The sequence below is a fragment of the Trichoderma aggressivum genome (assembly GCF_033847375.1).
Source record: "Trichoderma aggressivum f. europaeum strain CBS 100526 chromosome Unknown scaffold_026, whole genome shotgun sequence".
NCBI lineage: Eukaryota > Fungi > Ascomycota > Sordariomycetes > Hypocreales > Hypocreaceae > Trichoderma > Trichoderma aggressivum.
Window position 1 is genome coordinate 437,359 of NW_026946392.1, and position 19,007 is coordinate 456,365.

General features: G+C 52.3%; 4 protein-coding genes across 4 annotated transcripts; 1 reads left to right on the top strand and 3 right to left on the bottom strand.

Moving 5' to 3' along the window:
* Nucleotides 1-635: 635 nt before the first annotated feature.
* On the bottom strand, nt 636-2,270 carry Triagg1_6616 (uncharacterized protein; the record flags this gene model as incomplete). Its single annotated transcript, XM_062901260.1, has 3 exons — nt 636-794; nt 878-2,173; nt 2,247-2,270. 3 exons carry the CDS (start codon nt 2,268-2,270, stop codon nt 636-638), a joined length of 1,479 nt encoding a protein of 492 aa, XP_062754553.1.
* A 700-nt stretch (nt 2,271-2,970) lies between these two features.
* On the bottom strand, nt 2,971-8,789 carry Triagg1_6617 (uncharacterized protein; the record flags this gene model as incomplete). The annotated part of the gene is made up of 3 exons (XM_062901261.1): nt 2,971-8,608; nt 8,697-8,714; nt 8,779-8,789. The coding sequence occupies 3 exons, from the start codon at nt 8,787-8,789 to the stop codon at nt 2,971-2,973; spliced, it is 5,667 nt and encodes a 1,888-aa protein (XP_062754554.1).
* A 4,012-nt stretch (nt 8,790-12,801) lies between these two features.
* Nucleotides 12,802-16,595, top strand: Triagg1_6618 (uncharacterized protein; the record flags this gene model as incomplete). The annotated part of the gene is made up of 4 exons (XM_062901263.1): nt 12,802-12,839; nt 12,904-15,730; nt 15,800-16,235; nt 16,297-16,595. The coding sequence occupies 4 exons, from the start codon at nt 12,802-12,804 to the stop codon at nt 16,593-16,595; spliced, it is 3,600 nt and encodes a 1,199-aa protein (XP_062754555.1).
* Nucleotides 16,596-17,218: 623 nt separating this feature from the next.
* Nucleotides 17,219-18,376, bottom strand: Triagg1_6619 (uncharacterized protein; the record flags this gene model as incomplete). The annotated part of the gene is made up of 3 exons (XM_062901264.1): nt 17,219-17,512; nt 17,578-18,215; nt 18,325-18,376. The coding sequence occupies 3 exons, from the start codon at nt 18,374-18,376 to the stop codon at nt 17,219-17,221; spliced, it is 984 nt and encodes a 327-aa protein (XP_062754556.1).
* Nucleotides 18,377-19,007: the final 631 nt, after the last annotated feature.

The window sequence follows — 19,007 nt, forward strand, 5'->3', positions numbered from 1 at the left end:
CAGTACCAAACGTCCATCTCACCGTTCCCCCCCCCCCCCCCCCAAAAAGGCCGCGCGGTCAGTGGAGTCGAGCTCCTTGTCCGCCCTTGTCAAGCCCAAAACCCATAGCCTCAAAATCCAAAGCTTCGCCGTGGGAATGAACAGGATTGGGCTGTCAGAAAGGCTGCTGTACCCCGAACCTGAACCTTGTTAAGCATAACATAAGCATTTTGGGCCAAATCTCCTCGTCAAAATCACAGTACAAGGATCGTCGTCGTTCGGGTGTAATACAACCGCTGGGTCCAAGTCCACATCCGCAGGTCATCGGCTTTAGTTTCAAGGATGACCCAACATTGACTTCGTATCACTCAAATCTCTTTCGGCGATGCCATCCATCATCTTGGCAAGAAACACAGCCCGCATGGGCTCTTTAGTCCTTATTATTACACATTTTGTTAAACCATCAACCCATGCAAGGTCGAACCTCAATGAAGCGTTTGCCAGAGAACTCGAAAATTATCCCACTTGAGTGATTGATCCCAGACGTTTTTATTCCCCCGGTTGGTATCATCATCATCCTTGCCATCGCTACCCTTTCGTATTTTGCATATACCACAGTCCTCTCTTGTGACACAGTACATCGGCACAAGTCATCTTCACTCAGGATCGCCCACCACCTCCCTCTCGGCCTCTTTCTCAGCTGCTCTCTCAGCTGCTCTCTCAGCTGCCGCTGCGGCTTCCATTTCCCTGAGCTGTTGCTGCCCTTCTTCAGTTGTGGCATCGATCAGCTCGTCTTCGAGACTTAGAATATTGGCCTAAGACGGAGAAAACTTGTAAGTCTGGTGCTCTCAAATAAACGGTTGCCTGTAATGCCCAAACATGGGCGTGCATAACTTACCTCACCAAAGAGACCCACCAGCTCCTCCGCGTCCTCGACCTTCATATTCCCCAACACCTTGTTGACCTCGTCCAGTTCCCCTGACTCTAGTGCCTTTTTCATATCAGGAGCAAAGCTATCAAAGATTTTCCGGGCCGCCTGGGCATCCGGGTCATCGGTTTCGGCGGGGGGAACTCTGATCTGGATCGTAGTACCGGGCTCCATGGCATGGAGTTGGATCTGCTCGACCTCCGTCGGCTCCTTGGCCCGCTCGGCGATGATCTCAAGCGACCTATTCTTGATTCTCATGTATGTCTCCTGAACATCCTTGTAAAAAACATCTTGCGCTTGGTGCCCCTTGGTCGTGATTCGTTTGAAGAAGAGCGCGACGCCATCCTTGCCCAGAGCGCGGCAGTACTGTAGCAATAGCGCCTGGTGAACGCACTGACGGGCCAAATCGTCCTTGCGCTCCAAGGCTGCGTCAAACGCAAGCACAAGCAGTCCGTCCGTCTCTCGCTCCGTCAAGATCTCCGGGTGCTGAGCCAGGAACTTCAAACTAGCTTGGTAGTCGTTGACGCCAATCTCTGAAAACTTCTTGGCAGTTGGTGATGCTTCCACTTCGTCGTCGTCATCCACCGCGACCTTGTTCGATGAAGACGCTCCTGATGCCGAAGCCGATGCAGAGGTGGAAAAGTTGGGGTTCAGAAGCTCCACCTTGGTGTCATCCTTCTTCTCCGACGGCCCTGACTTGTTCACATGCGAGCTGTTGAATCCATCATGGATGTTATCGCTCGTAATCTTCTTTCCTTCTTCCTTTTCAAGATTCTCCAGCTCCTGTGCCTGTTCCCTCTGCAGCTCCTTAATCTTGTCCACGTGCTCTTGGATCTCGTCCATCATCGCCGTATACCGATCATCGGGCTTCTTCTCCTCAAGGGCCTTGTTCACCTGGTCCAGCAGTTGCATCAGCATTTTCGAGTATGAAGGGAGTGGTTGGTCGTCGCTAAAGACCCCCTCCGGTCGTGGAGGCGGCTGGTCGTCCTTCGGGTCCCCGGCGGTGGACATGACGGCCTTGAAAGCAATCTCGGCCTGGTTCCCAGTCGCAGCCTCGGAAGCGTGGGACTTGAGCGAGTCCAAGAGAGATATTATCCTGCCCAGCAGGGCACTGTTGATGATACGCTCATACTTGAGTGCTGCGATGCGGTTCTTCCTCTGTTGACGCTCCTGGTGGATCTGGTTTTGCTTCGCTCGAATGAAAGACCGCTTGTCCACGTTGGGGTGAACTTCGATGTCGGAATCGTCGCTCACCTCGATCGCGTCCTAGTTGATGAATGCCACTGGTCAATGACTGCACTTCTCACGACACGGGGGGCACTGCATCCGCGCTGCGTACAAATCGGCTGTAGTCAATAGGCATGGCGGGCTGCTCTTGGAGCTCCCGAGAGCTCGGCTGTGCTGCAGGAGGGCAGGATGTATGTGTGGAAGTAGAATCTCGCACACTGCTTGTATCCAGCTGATCTCGAGGCTCAAACTTGCAATGATTGTGATGGAGAACGAAGCTGTGAGAACAAAGAAGCTTCCCTTGACATCACCGTGGAAGAGATTCCAAGGTGGGGCAGAGAAGTCCACCGAAGCTTTGGCGGGGTCCAACCTGTACATGATTTACTACTAAGGCATCAAATAGGAGCCTCATACAGCAAAAGCAACACACAGCAAAACACAGCGTCAAAATTAGGGCGGGAGTTGACCGGATATTCATTTCTCGATTTCACGTCATATATCCCTGTAGCCCATCTTAAATGTCTCCTCTGCGGCTAATCATACAAGGCGCTCGTTCGCACCGCCGCTGGTTTTCAATACCTAACCTAGGTAGTCTATCTACTATACAGGACCAACGAAAGCATTCGGATATTTTTGTTTTAGCAAAGAAGAAGCAAACGATAAAGAAAAGAGCAAGCAAAACTAAGAAAGCGAGAAGCAATCGCGCCTAGTAGTATTAAACATGTAGTCATTGTTTCGTTTTTAGCTGCTCTTTGGTAGCCATCTTTTCTCAGATCGGGACCCCCAACTAGGTAGGGACATCGAGAAATTAACCCGTCAAGCATCGGCTACCTCGTTCAAGCCATGGTCTTCATGAAATCGTCCAAGTCGAAGCTCTCTTCGTACTGCTTGTTATCCCACAATTCGCCCAGATCGTCCAGCCATGCCTTCTTGCCCGGCTGCCGCACGTCGCCAGTCTCGAGGTCAACCATGTCCTCCTCTCTGCCATCAATGCCGTTTTGCGGCTTGTCAGATATGAGACTCGGTCCCGAGTCGCCCAAATTGAACAAGTCAAGGATTTGATCTGTATCCATCGTCGCCAACCCAGCGTTCTGCTGGTTGACTACCGTGGAGGCGACATCAATCTTGAATCGTTGGAGGCTGAGAATCTTCTCCTCCAATGTGCCGCGCGTGATGAGGCGGTAGACGTTGACCACCTTCTTCTGGCCGATTCTGTGAGCGCGATCCATAGCCTGCAGATCCTTCTGCGGGTTCCAGTCGTGCTCGACAAAGATGACAGTATCTGCCCCCGTAAGATTCAGCCCAAGGCCACCAACGCTAGTGGTCAGCAAGAGCACGTCGTACGAAGGGTCGCTGTTGAATTTGTTGACAATGTCTTGTCTCTTGTTCGCTTCAACGGAGCCATCGAGCCTCAGGTAGGAGACAGAAGGCAGCATTTCTTTCAGCACCTTGTTCTGGACCATATCTAGCATTTCCTTCATTTGACAGAAAATTAGAGCACGGTGAGGCTTGATCGGCTGGTATAGCGGGTCGTTGGAGTCGTCCTTGTCATCGCCGATGCCGCAGTCGATCAAGAGATCTTTGAGGGCAGTGAGCTTCGGCGCATGATGGGCATCCTCAATCGACGTTCCTTGCTTCTGTAGAATCTTCTGCGTGTCGGCATACAGATCGCTTCCGGGTTTCATGACCATGGCAGGCGAGTTGCACAGCTTTCGCATGTATTGCAGGGCCTGGAAGATGTGCTGCTTGGCCTCCTTGTCATCTCGGCCGGCCTCATCTTGGATCTTCTTGCCTTGTTTTTTAGTAAAGTCGTCGAATAGTTTCTTTTGCAGGTCGCTGAGATCGCAGTAGTAGTTTTGCAAGATCTTGGGTGGTAGGTCGTTAAGGACTTCTTCCTTGAGACGGCGGAGCAAGAATGGAAGCACTTGCTTGTGAAGAGCCTCAATGGCCAATGCACCAGCCTCCTGCTCCTTGGACGATGCCTTGCTGTATCGGCTTGCCGCGATGGGCTTCGCAAACCGGTCCAAAAACACCTTCTCGGCCCCGAGGAACCCGGGCATGAGGAAGTCGAACAGAGACCAGAGTTCCAGCACATTATTCTGGATGGGCGTGCCGGTAAGGATCAGTCGGTGATTGCTAGCCAGCCTCTTTACAGCTTGGGTAATCTTGGCTTTGGGATTCTTGATCAAGTGACCCTCGTCCAGTACAACGTAGTTCCAGCTGTGCTTCTCGAGGACATCGGAGTCGTTTCTGGTCACATCATACGAAGTAATGACAATGTCGGTATCGCCGAGTCTATCTTTCATAGCTTTGCGCTCCGCTGGCGGCCCAACGTATGCAGTGACGCTCAGGAAAGGGGCATAGGTCTTTATCTCTTGCTGCCAGTGACCTGAGAGCGTTGGGGGGCAGACGATTAGAGACGGCAGCCGCCTCACATCGGGAGCCTGGGTTTTGGCAAATTCCTCCTGTCGCTGGTGGTGATCGCTAGCGACAATGCAGATAGTCTGTAGAGTTTTTCCGAGACCCATATCATCACAGAGAATGCCGTGCAGGTGATACTTGTTGAGGAAATTGAGCCAGTTGACACCATCCTGTTGGTATGATCGAAGCTCTGCCTTGATCGCCACGGGGATCTGGAAGGGTTCAACCTTCTTCGGGTCGAGAAGCTGAGCAATAAAGGTTCGTTCCCGATCTCGCCCCTTCAGGAGTTCCTCGGACAAGCCAGGGGGGTCGGGGATGCCGGCTTCCAGAGGTACCAGTTTGACAAGCGTGGCGAAAGATGTGGTGGCAATGAGACGAATCTCGTTGTCCGAATCGCTCATTCGGCCGAGGACAGGCACAATCAGGAAGATGACGTATGGGAGGATCGCGTCACCCATGACAGCAATCAGGTGGTAGATGGCTTCGATTACGCCTTGGCGGAAGTTGAGATCAAGCGGGTTGGTGATTGAAGGGAGGACCTTCTCCACGAGTGCAGTCATTCCATCTACGGTGATGACACTGCAGATGGTTGCCAGACATTTGGCCGCCATGTAGCGGAAAACTGAGAGATCGGAATGCAGAGCCTTGATGACAAGGGGCATCATCTCCATGACAAACGGATGAAGGCTCTCGTTCAAAGTGGGCGTCATGGTGCGAATGACCGACATGGCATCCACAATCTCCTGGCCAAACGTCTGCTCAGCATCCCGAGCTTCCGCGGGCAGGTCCCCGGTGAAAGCCTTGATCAGCGCATCCTTCATGAAGCCTTGCAAGCTCGGCACAGAATCGAACAAGGCCGCACCATACGTCTTGGACAGGATCTCCAGGGCTTCTTTGGCACCCCTGCGTGTGATGCGGGCAGCCTTGGCTTCTCTTGCCCACTTGGCGGCATCTGGGTGATCAACGCGATCCTCTTCCTTCTGCATAGATAGAATGCAATCGGTCTTGGCAGCGTGGACGGGGAATTCGGGCGTCTCCGCTACTTCAACGCAAGAAAATTTGACCAAGTTGGCAACAACCTTTTCTGCGGGATTACGTCTTCCCTTCTCTGTAAAGAGCTGTACCAGTTTGGCGATGGTGTCCGATGAGCGGCTCTGGAGCTGGTGGTTTTCCTCTGTCTTTATCGAATCCATGATACTCTTGATGAGGGGGCTAGGTTTTTTCGGCAAGAGCTTCATCGCGACCATGGCACAAGCAGCACCAGCCTTGATCCTAACGTCACGAGCATCCTTGAATGTCTTGGCCTCTTGAATAGCTGCTATTGTGTCCTGGCGAGATTCGTCCAACTGCTGACCGGCGATCAATCGTTGGCCGGGAGGCATAATCTTTTTCAACCTCTCAAAATCTTCGCCAACGCACTTTTCAGCAGTAGCAATGGAAAAGGCACTGGGGCCGGCTTCGGCTTCGCCCTGAACCACGACGGGAAGGGTGGGTAGCTTGCTGTGTGAGACTTTGCCATGGTCGCGGAACAAGTGAAGTAATTGCTGGCACTGGCTTCTCGCTCTTTGAACAAAGGTCACCAAGTCCCTGTAAGCTGAAGGCCGCTCTGACTCTACAATCCGCTGGAGGTGATCCAAGTAGCGGGCAGGATCCTCGGTGTTTTGGCAATTCCTTGCAAATTCATCAATGACAAGGCAGGCAGTCAGCTGCGTAGAGGAAAAGGCGGAGGTGAGGCCTGGAACAAGCAGGGCATCATAGTCGTCGAGATTTGTCGAAGGCACCAAGGACATGATAAGACCCATAGCCTTGGCAGCTGAAACCCTTGACCGGATCAGAACCTCTAAGCCAACAAGATCAACATCACCTTGCATCATATGGCCATCCACATCGTGCGTCAAGTTGGTGGGGGTAGTATCTTCGACCTTGGTAGATTTACGACGGCGCTTCACCGGTCGTTCAGGGCCCTCGGGCGAGGAAAGTCGTCTCCCACCAGGCTGCGCCGGGCCTTGGGCCGAGTAGGTGCCACCAGATGGCTTCTGGAACAAGCCGGCATGCATAGGAATAGGATGCCGCGACACGCCAATAGGATGTAACGTCAGCTGCATTAATGGGTCAATGTGAGGAGCAAATTCATCAGCAAGGATGGCAGGATCCTTTGCCAGTGAACGGACAAGGGCCGCCCAGAGGTCTAGCGACATGTCAAGGGTTTCCTTGTCCCTTTCAACAAGAATGTTTTGGAAGATGAGGCGGAGAATTCTACCATTGAGCCATCCCTGTGAGGTCTCGTCCGCAAGATTCGCAAAGGTCAAGAGGGCTTTCAGGACAGCAAGGCGAACAGATGTGATGGTGTGCCGTAAGAATGGGTAGAGGCGGGGAACGAGCAGAGTGAAGGATCGCTCTTCATCTTGGGCAGCAGACGTCTTCATAGACTCGAGTACCTGGGGGAAGCTGCAGAGGGTAGCCAGAAGATCCATAATGCGGCCTGTGCTGGCGCTCAAATCGTCTCCCAGATTGGACAAGCTTTCCCATACTATGTTAGTGAGGCCATCGAGAGCAGCCGGCCGCATGGTGACAAATTCTTTAGCCATGGGTATAAGGGTGGCAGCGCTGACAGATCGCACATCGTCATCAAGGTCTCCGAGGCCCTTCATTACCGCCTTGATGACCCCATCAATCATGTCCCCATCCTGAAGCAATAGATCCTTCCTGACTGCAACAACATATCTCAAGCCAATCATGCCACCATGGCAGACGGCCCAAATCGGCTGGTCAAGCTTGAGATCTTCGTGCATCACCATGCGATACAGCACCCGGTATATGTCGTAGACGGAGTTTGGGGGGACATGTTTAAGAACAGCACCAAGGGTCTGGCCTATGGTCTCTCGGATTGGGGCAACGGACGTATCGGAGCTGTAGTCGGTAAAGCGGTCCAGCATCAGGACGCAGCAGAGTCTACAGGCAACATCGTTGAGCCATGTACGGTTGAGCTCATCATTGTCGTCCACCGATCTGCCTCGAACTCTGCCAGCCCCGCCGCCATGGACCCTGAGTACCTCGCGCAATCCCATGGCGGCTCCATGTCGCGTTTCCCACGAGGAATCGAAGAGATCAATCTTGAGGAAATCGCAGAGCCGCTCATATGGCCACTCAGCACCTTCCATGGACTCTTCAGCCTCAAGCTCAGATTTGATCTGCATCACCGACCCCTTGAACTCGCTCACGACCTTTGCATCCTCATCGATATCGGTTGGGCGATCAAGGTTGAAGTAGTCATTCACTTTTCCATTCTTTTTCGATTCGTCTGCCATTGGAGTATCATCTGCCAGTCCTTCAGACCCAGCAGTCGTCGTTCGTCGCAATGATAGATCTCCGAACCCGCCTTTACCCTGGGCCTTCATTGCCTCCTTCTTGCGTTTTCGCTTCAGCACGTTCAGTTGCCTTGAACTAAGCTGAGACTCTTCCGTCGGCTGGCTCTGGGGCTGCGTGCCGTCGCCTTTACCGAGGCCCCCGCCATTGGGCGCATCGAGGGGTGTTTTTGGTATTCCGTCTCCTACGATGATTTCCTCGTCCTCGAATCTCCTCCCAAGTAAGCCTAAGCGGCCCAAAAGCGTCTTCTTTTGGTGCTCCAGACGAGCTTGAGGGTCGAGGGAGGCAAGGCTGTACTCGATGCCGCCGCCCCGTAGAAGTGGTCGTCCGAATTTCAAAACGGTGTCCACATCGAGGGTCTCAAACTTGAAGACATCGTCATCGGTGAGGATAGAAGTCACTTTGGTGTCTTCCTCTTTCTTAATCGTACTGTTTTCGGACGGGCTCTCTTCCTTTTTGGGATCACTCGGGGCATCTCCTGAGTTGGGATCATAGAGCGGGGCATTTTCTAAGATTTTGCCAATGGCTTTTGCCGCGGTTTGCCTCGTCTCCCAATCTTTATAGCGGAGATACGGGATGACCCGAGACAGGAGATTGAATAACTCATCGGGGTGTTGCTTTTGCCAGTCAGCAAGCTGGTTGACTGCAGTGTCTCGGATGAGCCTTGTGCTCCCTGTCTCAAGGATGCTAGAGGAATGTGTCAGCTATCAGAACCAGAAGAACTTGAAGACCACTCCGTGATCTGGGAAGAAGGGGAAAAGGGGAAGAAACTTACGTAACTAATCGGTCAAGTCTGTGAAAAAAGGTGTTAGCCGTTGATTCTACTGCCAAAGAAGTAGGGGAGCGTGAAAACATACCTAGAAGTCATGGCGTCGTCGTGTATTAAAGTAGTATTTGAATGGTATATTGGGGCTCATGGCATAGTAAGCCGGGTGCTCTGATCTCTAGTTAGCACACGTCATACTTGGTAGTTGGCGGGCTTATTGTGAAGATGAAGATGAAAAGAGGGGAGGGGGGAGGAACGGCGGCGCGCGCGCAGCAGATATTGAGATGGGTTGATGCCAGTCACGCTCGGTAGTCGACAGAGACGGTATAGCCGGCTATCAATCCGAGTGGTCTGCTTATGTGCATGTGCAGTGCATCATATGCATGTGGGAGAAGTGCAGCGTTGGGCATTGTATTGAGGCTGAGGCGATGTGAACAAGGGAGTCGAGGCAGCAATCGTCAATCGCCGAACCGAGATGTAGCGCCAGCTGTCATAAGAGAAGCCAGCCAATGCAGCACGTGCGGCGCGATGCAGGCCTCAGAATCATCAAGCGCGAGTGTTACTTGGAAGAACAGTGGCAGTGAGGTGATGAATTGTTGAAGCGCATCGGATCGGGGCAACAAGAGCAGATAAACAGGCGAATTGCAAAGGCCGTTTACATGATGGAAGTGATGATGAGACGTGGGAGAAGATAAGATAAGGTAGGTAGATACCAGGTACATCCACATGTACCGGGGTGGCAGGGGCAGGGATGTGTGAGATGGAAATGGCGTAATCGCAATCAGAGGAATAAACACCACACAACAGAGAGGAAGTACTTGCCTGTAAGACACAGCGCCGGTACGTCCTGGGAGGAGAATCCCGACGATGCAGTGAGATGCACCGAAAGGACGGCAATGCAGCCAAGCAAACAGCCGCGACTGAGCAACCGAGTAAACAGTGATGCGACGTGATGCGATGCGACGCCTGGTTTATAGGTACCGAAGCTGGCGCTGTAAGAGGGTACCTGGGAATATACCTAGTAGGCTGGTTCGTGCAGCTTCAATGGCGCATACACTATTGGATATGTTGGGTTAGAAATGGATCAAATGGCTTTGAGGGCGAGGGGGATCCGCCGAATATAAAAAGAGCCACGCCAATGAGGGCGCGCGAAAGCACAGTCGCAACCGGGGGTGTACCAGGTACTAAAAAGCAGCTGTGCGCGGCGTGGGATTGGATGAGGCTTGTTGAAGCGTGTTGCGGTGGGAAGCTGATGTGTGATGCGGTAACAGAGCGTGCAGGGGAAATATGGGTAATGTACCTCTGGGTGCCTGAAAGGATCAACCCGATCAATCAATCAATGTGATGAATTTGATCAATGGATGTCAATCAGCACCCGTAGCTGTGCTGAGCTGTGCTGAGCTGTGCTGCTGCCTCGGGCAACAGGAACCCGGAGCAGCGCCTGACACGTAGCAACGCAGCGCTGGCCAGTGGGAGTGGCGCCGTCTGCCTGCCTGCGTCTGCCTGCCTGCGGTTTGTGCTCTGGCGAGGGCGCGGGTGCTGGACTGGATGCGACTATGGCTATGGTCGGGCAGGGCTGGACGGGGAGAATTGAGTGGAGGGCAGGCCGGGCTTTCTATATGTCTATGCCTGTATTTTTATACACGCTGCGCCGTCCCAGCGACCAACGGCGTCTCGCTTAATGTCCCTAATGCTTCGCTAGCGCGCAAGAAGCGGGGCCACGTCCCCCATTGCTGGAGCCCTGTCCAAGCCTCTAGCGCATCAGTTGCCAGTGACCACATACTTTGTACCTGTGCGCTCATACTCATACCTCAGCGCCGTGATGGATGGACGGATCATGGATGTACTCGTACTGGACCCGTTGCTGCGCCTGATGCGCGCTGCAGTACTTGCATCCTGTCTGTCTGTCTTTTTACCAGGTCTCAATAGCAGGCAATGTACCTCTATCAAATATAGTACTAATATTGACCCTGGGCTGCTGGTACCTACGAGTATACGAGTACCTATTCGAACAGTAATTCTGTCCTCGCGGAATCTTGCCTCTTCTTTCTTTTGTTGTTGGCTCCGCGCCTTTTGCGTAATTAGCCGCGGCTCGTACGGAGCAAACGACTTGCTCTTTGCTCATCAGCACTGCTGCATGCAATTGCATCTCGAGATACACGGCAATATGCCGGCTGAAATGCTAACGCCAAATTGGTGACCATTTCAGGCAGCTTGCCGCCAAAACACCCTGACAGGCGCGTGCAAATCTCGATGCGCAGCATGGATGTGCTCAGCGTAGGTAGGGTATCAATCGGGACGCCAGCCGTACATTAAGAGACCACCTGAACCACCATTTTCTCAAGGTACCTCCAGCTCTCAGTGAGCTGATCTCGGGCGCCAACGATGCATCAATACCATCTTCCGTCTTGTATGAGTACTTGGACAGCGACAGATGAACCTGAAACTTACTGCAGCAAACCTGGACTAGCAAGAGGAGCACAGCAGCTGAGGCTTCAAGGTCCTTGTAAGAAGAGAATTTGCTACAGTAGAGCAAACAGGCCCCCGGACGCCCACCCCCGGCAAATGTCGGATCCTCCTAGCCCTTCTTACCCATGCTTCGGGTGGCTTTGTTTTGGTTTTTTTTTTTTTGGTTCCCTCCCGCATATCGTAGGTAATATCGTGAGGCGCGTTCGTCTGCTTGCTTCACCTTCACCACCATGTCGGCCACCAACGCAAACCGCACATGGTTTGCTTGCCAGCGTGATCCTGGAATGTGTATGGGATTGAAGCTATTGAAATCAATCCCTTCCGGATATACCCACCTAGTACTTGTACTGGATGAGGACACCAATCGTGTACGACGAGCGTGTACGAGTATATTGCAGGTGCGATGATTTTCAAAAGCGCAACCCCTGACATGCCATGTCGCAAAATTTTTCTCCGCTTGTCTTCTTGAGACAGCATGGCCAAAGTTGGTTGGTGCAGGCCAGATCTGGCTTGTCTAGATCGACCCGTTTGGCCGTAATCTAAAATTGCCGTGAGACGCTATTGTCCCTGTTGCTCAGCATTGGTTGGTCCGACACACGCCATCCATCCCCAACTTGTTTGACTCGCGGAGACTGGTTTCTGCATTTCGACCCGCCTATGACGATCAGTCATGCACGATTGTCGCCCATGGCTTGTCCGCGACTTTGGCGTCGCGTGTGTGATCTTGGAGGATCGGCGTGGAGGTAGTTAATGGGAGCACGAGAATTGAGGCTAGATAATATTTGAAAACAAGCGGGAGAAGTCCTAGAACAGCTTGATGCAAATCACTGTGTCGGCGGGGGGGGGGAAATCATATTGGATTAGATATTACCGATTACAGTGCTAGGTAGTAGTGGTTTTTACAAGGGCAGGTAGCAACCACGCTGTCACGATGCTTTTCAGACCCATCACAGGTTATCGCTGTAAGTGGTGCATTTCCATTTACCTGTTGTAGACTCGTGCCATGTGACCAGGGCGCAAGATAACATGGGCGCCTCATGCTTGACAGGCTATGTTTAGGGATCGAGTTCGATGGGTTGTTCGTATCCGTCATTGTCTTATGCGAACGTACTCTAGCATGTCGTATTCTTTGTCGAGTGGATTATCCTGGTCCAAGCAACGCCCCAGCTGACGTGTTTTCTCTATAACGAGATATAGAAAGGCTGAATAAAACTGCCTGTACAATTAGTACTGTAATAGCAGTGACACAGGAAGCGCTATATATGAATTTCGATATACTACCTACTACCGACTACTAGTAGCTGAAGAAAGAGCTGTTGCATAATGGCAATAAGCTCTGATTTATTTTCATCGATGAGATGTAGGGTAAGCACTCCGTAGATGGCGCCAGTAGCTTCGGGCGCAGCAAGTTGGTACCTAAACTCAGAGCTATCATCGACACCTGATTTTTTAGGCGCTAATCTTAGATGGGCTGGTGCAACGCGACTCCAAGTCTCTGATTAATCGCGGGCCAGACGAGACGCGTCGCATCGCATCGCATAGAACATTTGCACTCCGTTGAATCTGCGCAACCCGCGGCAAAAAGTTCAAGTCTGCAGCTTCCTGGTCTCTCGGATGTTGCGCACCGGCGCCCGCGCAGCCGACCATGTATATCAAGCAAATCATCATCCAAGGCTTCAAAAGGTGCCGATTCGCAACCCCGCCATGTTGTTGGGACACACATTGTGTGCTGACTGCTCTCAAATAGCTACAAGGACCAAACCGTCATTGAGCCCTTTTCTCCCAAGACCAACGTCATCGTCGGCCGCAATGGATCGGGAAAGAGTAACTTCTTCGCTGCGATTCGCTTCGTCCTCAGCGATGCATACACGCAAATGAGCCGTGAGGAGCGCCAGGGTCTCCTCCACGAAGGTTCGGGCTCGGCCGTCATGTCGGCCTACGTTGAGATCATCTTTGACAACAGCGACGACCGATTCCCCACCGGAGGCAAGGAAGTGGTGCTGCGACGCACCATTGGTCTCAAAAAGGACGAATACTCCGTCGACCGCAAGGTTGTCACCAAGACGGATGTCACAAACCTGCTGGAGGCAGCGGGCTTCTCACGCTCCAACCCGTACTACATCGTACCCCAGGGTCGTGTCACCGCCTTGACGAATATGAAAGAGTCCGAGCGATTGAATCTGCTCAAGGAAGTTGCGGGTACACAAGTCTACGAAGCCCGCCGCGCCGAATCCCTCAAGATTATGACGGAGACGAACAACAAGCGAGAAAAGATTGACGAACTTCTTGAGTATATCAAGGAGAGACTGGCAGAGCTCGAAGAGGAAAAGGAAGAGCTGCGAGGCTTCCAGGAAAAGGACCGAGAGAGGAGATGTTTGGAATATGCATACCACCACCGAGAGCAGACCACCGTCCAAGCCGCCCTCGAGGAAATCGATAATGCCAGGCAAGACGGCCTGGACAACACAGATTCGAGCCGCGCGCAGTTCCTGGAAGGAGAAAAGGCGATTTCCAAGATTGATGCCGAAATCCACAAACTGCAGAGGGAGCTGGAGCTTCTGCAAATTGATCGACGTCAGCAGGAGGAAGATAGACGCGATAATGCAAAGATGCTCGCCAAGATTGAGCTCAAGGTAAAGAATCTGAGAGAAGGACAATCTGCACTGGAACAAGCTCGAGAACAACATGCTTCCGAACTGGCCTCCGTACAGAGTGAGATTAAGACCAAGGAAAAAGAGCTGGCGCAGCTTCTTCCCGAATATACGCAGACGAAGAACGAAGAAGACGAGGTCAGGAGGCAGCTGGATACCGTTGAGGCGTCACGATCACGCCTCTTTGCAAAGCAAAGCCGCGGATCTCGATTCAAGAATCGCGCCGAGCGCGATGCTTGGCTCAAGCAGGAAATCGATGACCTCAACTTAACCATCAGCACCCAAAAAGCAAACAAAATGGACGCTGATGAGGAGGTCGCTAGAACCCAAAAGGCAATCGAGCAGGGCGAGCGAGAGGTTGCCGAGCTGCGCTCACGTTTAGCCAACTGGAGTGGCGATAGGGGCGAGGTGGCAGACCAAGCGGCCCATGCACGGGCTACTCTGGACAGACTGAACGATGAGCGGAAGCTGATTCGCCGAGAAGACGACAAACTCAACTCTGTTATTTCTAATGCCCGGCAAGAGAAGGAGCAAGCTGAGCGAGAACTGGCTCATGCGGTTGACGGAGCCACCGCGCGTGGTTTGGCTACTATACGCCGACTGAAGCAAGAACAAGATATCCCGGGTGCCTATGGAACATTGGCAGACCTGCTGGAGGTTAGCGACGCATATCGACTACCCGTCGAACAAATTGCCGGCGCCAGCTTGTTCCACTATGTCGTGGACAATGCCGATACTGCCACCTACCTCGCAGATACCATGTACAAACAGCGCGGCGGTAGAGTCACATTCATGCCGTTGGCCCAACTTCGCCCACGCAAAGTAAACTATCCAAATTCCAACGATGCGGTTCCACTCTTGAGCAAGATCAACTATGATGAGCAGTTTGAGAAGGCGTTCCAGCAGGTATTTGGAAAGGTTGTCGTATGTCCCAACCTTGCCGTGGCTGCTCAGTATGCCAGGAGTCATGGTGTGGATGGTATCACAGCGGAGGGTGACACCACCAACAAGCGTGGTGCCATGACTGGTGGTTACATCGACCCACGGAAGTCACGCCTGGAAGCTGTACAAGCTGCCAACAAGTGGAGAGAGGAGTATGATGCCCTCATTGAGCAGTCTCGCAACATTCGCAGGCAGATTGAGCTCAAGGACCAAGAGATCACTGGCGCCATGTCTGAAGTTCAAAAACTTGAGCAGAGGCTCCGACAAGCTGAGGATGGCTTCGAGCCACTCAAGCACGAGCTCCGAAACAGGTCATCTCACATTGAGAACGAGAGGAGCCGTCTTGATGGGGCCATCAGGAGACGGGATGCTGTTGAAAAGAACATGAATGGATTCTTGCAGGAAGTTGCAGCTCACGAGTCCGAATTGGGCACAGACTTCAAGAAGACACTTACAACAGCTGAAGAACGCGAGTTGGAGGGATCTAGCCGCACAGTCCAGCAATTACAGAAACAGTGGAATGAAATCAGCAACAACCGCAGAATTCTGGAAAGACAGAAGCAGCTGTTGGAAATTGACTTGCGGCAAAATCTCCAAATGAAACTGGATCAGCTCAACAGTCAAGCATTTGAGAATTCTGCAGTTGGTGGCGCGTCTGGCAGCTTGAAGGAGGCCGAGCGCGAGTTGAAGAAGGCTCAAAAGGCCCTGAAGGCTGTTGAGGCTGATTTGAGCCAGACGGAGGCTCAGCTCGACGAGCTCAATACTCGCCTTGAACAGTTTGAATCTGAAAAGGTCAACCGTGAGCAGAGGCAACTGGAAATTTCCACAAGAATCGAGAGGCAGCAGAAGAGGATGGAGAAGACGCTGCAGCGAAAGGCTCTTTTGACTTCACAGGCTGCAGAATGCGCGAAAAACATTCGGGAGCTGGGCGTGTTACCCGAGGAGGCCTTTGACAAATACGAGAACATGCAGGCCAATACCGTAAGTCTTGCCTCCTCTATGAGGTAGAGTGAGAGAAACAAGGGGAAAGTCAACTAATCTGCTCGCTAGATCACCTCCAAATTGAAAAAGGTCAACGAGGCGCTGAAAAAGTACAAGCACGTCAACAAAAAGGCCTTTGAGCAGTACAACAACTTCACGACGCAGCAAGAGCAGCTGATGAAGCGCCGGAAGGAATTGGATGATTCCCAGGGATCCATTGAAGAGCTCGTGGAGCATCTTGACCGGCGAAAGGATGAAGCCATTGAGCGTACTTTCAAACAGGTGTCCAAGGAATTTGCCACCATTTTCAGCAAGCTTGTGCCGGCCGGCCACGGCCGTCTAGTCATCCAAAGGAAGACAGATCGCCGTCAAGACGCTGAAGAGTCGGACGAAGAAGCACGAGGAAGCGTGGAGAATTACATTGGTGTTGGTATCAGCGTGTCTTTCAACTCCAAGCATCTTGATGAGCAACAAAAGATTCAGCAGCTCAGCGGTGGTCAGAAGAGTAAGCCCCCCCCCTGGTTGTCCGAATGTTGTGCCTTGTCACTAACTTTCCACCTTACTAGGTTTGTGTGCTCTCTGCCTCATCTTTGCGCTGCAGCAGACCGAAAGCAGTCCCATGGTCATCTTTGATGAAGTCGACGCCAATCTGGATGCGCAATACCGAACTGCCGTCGCCTCGCTTCTCGAGTCCATTTCTAACGAGGCCGGTACCCAGTTTATCTGCACCACTTTCCGACCCGAGATTGTTCACATTGCAGACAAGTGCTATGGTGTGACGTTCCGCAACAAGACGAGCTCCATCAACTGTGTCAGCACGGAAGATGCTCTCAACTTTGTCGAGGGACAAGCCAAACCAGCCTAAATTGGAGCGTGTGCTGGTACATTTGGCAGCATGACGCTTTTTGGCCGAAACTGAACATAATGCCGGGACTGTGTTTGACAATCTGGAAATCGGGAAGCGGCGTAGCGGCGTTGGGTAAAGCGGTCACCCGTGTTGTGCTTTTTGGAAGGGCTGGTTTACTATTGCTATAACTTGTTATGAAAAGAAATGAATGCTGGCTAATGTGGTGGGGGAGATTATTACTTAAGATGATGAAAACTCTGGGGTGATGTGGCCTCGGAAACCAGACTTGGAATTAGGGTCGAGGTAGACGAGGCTGAAGGGTTGGCCATTATATGACGATTTTGGCTGATATAGCCGGTTTTTTTTTGGTACGGAACGCTCCTTGTGTTTTAAATGGCTTGATAATAAGTGAAAGTGCCTCTTTGAATTGCCGAAGATATTGACAAGTCTCTTTTGAGAGTAACAAGGCAAAATGAGCACAAGCAATAGATAGTTCCAACAGCCGCAGTGAAGCTCTGTATAATGGTGTAAACTATACAATTCATAATGTTACAAATCCCGACATTTCAACATCCCTTTTATATATCGTCGTAATACACATTCCCTTTTCCTTTTCCTTTCCTTTCCTTTTCTTCTTCTCCTTACCGGTCAGCCATCATATTCCTCACGCCGCGATAATACTCCGGCGCCAGCTCCGTCTCCAGCTCCTCCCGCGTCAGCCACTTGAAGTCTGTGTATCCAAAGGGGTTGCCCTTGAGGTCGGCCTGGCCCGCCATGATCCTGCCCTTGAGGAAGAAGGTCTTGCGGCCCTTCTTCTCGACCTGGCCGCTGGCGCCGAGGACGGGCTCTTGCACGAGGTGGGCGACGGGGACGCGGCCGACGAGCCAGGTGTTCATGTTGACGCCGGCAGCTTGGTCCATGACTCTCTTTGCGCCCTGATTTACTCATGTTAGAACCATCTCTCATCGTATATATATATATATATGAAAGGAAACGTTACCTCGTGGAGATTCTCGTCCTTGAGAACATCGGCAGGGAAGCCCCATCCATCCGGCCCCTTGACAACAAGATATAGCGTCTTCTCCATCTGGCGATCCAGCCGCCTCACGTCCTTGTTCCGATCCGCCTCAGACAACCTCTCCGCGGGCCTCTCCACCGGCACAACGTCCTCGGGCGCAATGACCTCGGCATCGTCGCTGACCCGCGGCGCGGCGTCCTTGAGGAGGCTCTCCAGGACCGTCTCCTGCGCGCTGAGACCGTCGCCGACCCTCAGCTCGTCGTCCCAGGCGTCGGCGTTCTTGCCCTTGTACGTGCCCAGCTCCTTGGCCACGGTGCCGCCGCGCTCCTGGACCTTGAGGCTCCAGTCCAGCTGCGCCGCCGTGTCGGGCTTGAAGTATATGCTCGTGATGAAGGGCGTGTTGAGGCGCTCCTCCAGCCGTTTCTGGTAGAAGAAGAAGGCGTTCTCGAAGGGGTGCAGAGTTCTCGTCAGCAGCGGCGGCCGTGTGAGGATGAGGCCGGAGCGGACGTCGTATGGATACGGCGTCTTGGTCGAGGGCGCCAGAGGAGGAGGGGCGTCGGCAGCGGGTGCCTTGGTCTCCGCTGTAGTTGCGGCTGCAGAGTAGAACCGGGATGATGATGCTGTCTTGTAGGTGGTTGCGCATCTGGAGCACAACGTGGGGGAAGAAGCTGAACTCTTGGTCAGTTTTTTTTTTTTTTGACTCAATTGGTGGCTGTAGTGATTGCTTACATGAAAAGATGCCTCTAACGGCTCTGCTGCCTCTACTTGAGGCTGCCATCATGGCGGAATCCGGACTGGCTGCTCTATAAAACCCAAGGGGGCAGCGCCAGGCCTTTTGTCGTGATGTCTTGCGCCTCGAACTTTTTTTGGTTGTACCTCATCCCACCAACGAACGAATCGGCTTACATAACATCTACTTATGTAATAAATTCTGGAAAAGGCAGACACTTTCAGTTTATTCTACCTACTAAGCTAACTGCTGCCTCAGGCCACCACCTGCAAAGCCGCACTGCCAACCAAGTTAATTCCCACCTTTAAAATCCTTTCCCTCTTCCTCTTTTCCCTCTTCTTTTCTCTCTCCAAGGCACCATTTCCTTATCGTCAAGACTTTGCTTTCCACCTCCACAGCGTCCTGATCATTTATTCGTGTGCCGAGAGAGATAGAATGCAGTCTTTTTCGCTAGCGGCACCTTCTTTTCTTCTCCTACTGGGTTCTGTTAGATAGATACTGCTTACATTCTTGCTACCAAATCCAAAATGGGAGCCTTTTTTTGGGGCTCCTTTTTTCCTCTTGCTTTTTTCCTAGTGTTCCCACCCCGCCATTTGCACTGACTCTCCCATGAAGCTATTCCCGTTTCTCCCGTTTCCAGCTCTCCATTTTCCGTTTCATGTCGCCATTTGTCGTGATAGCG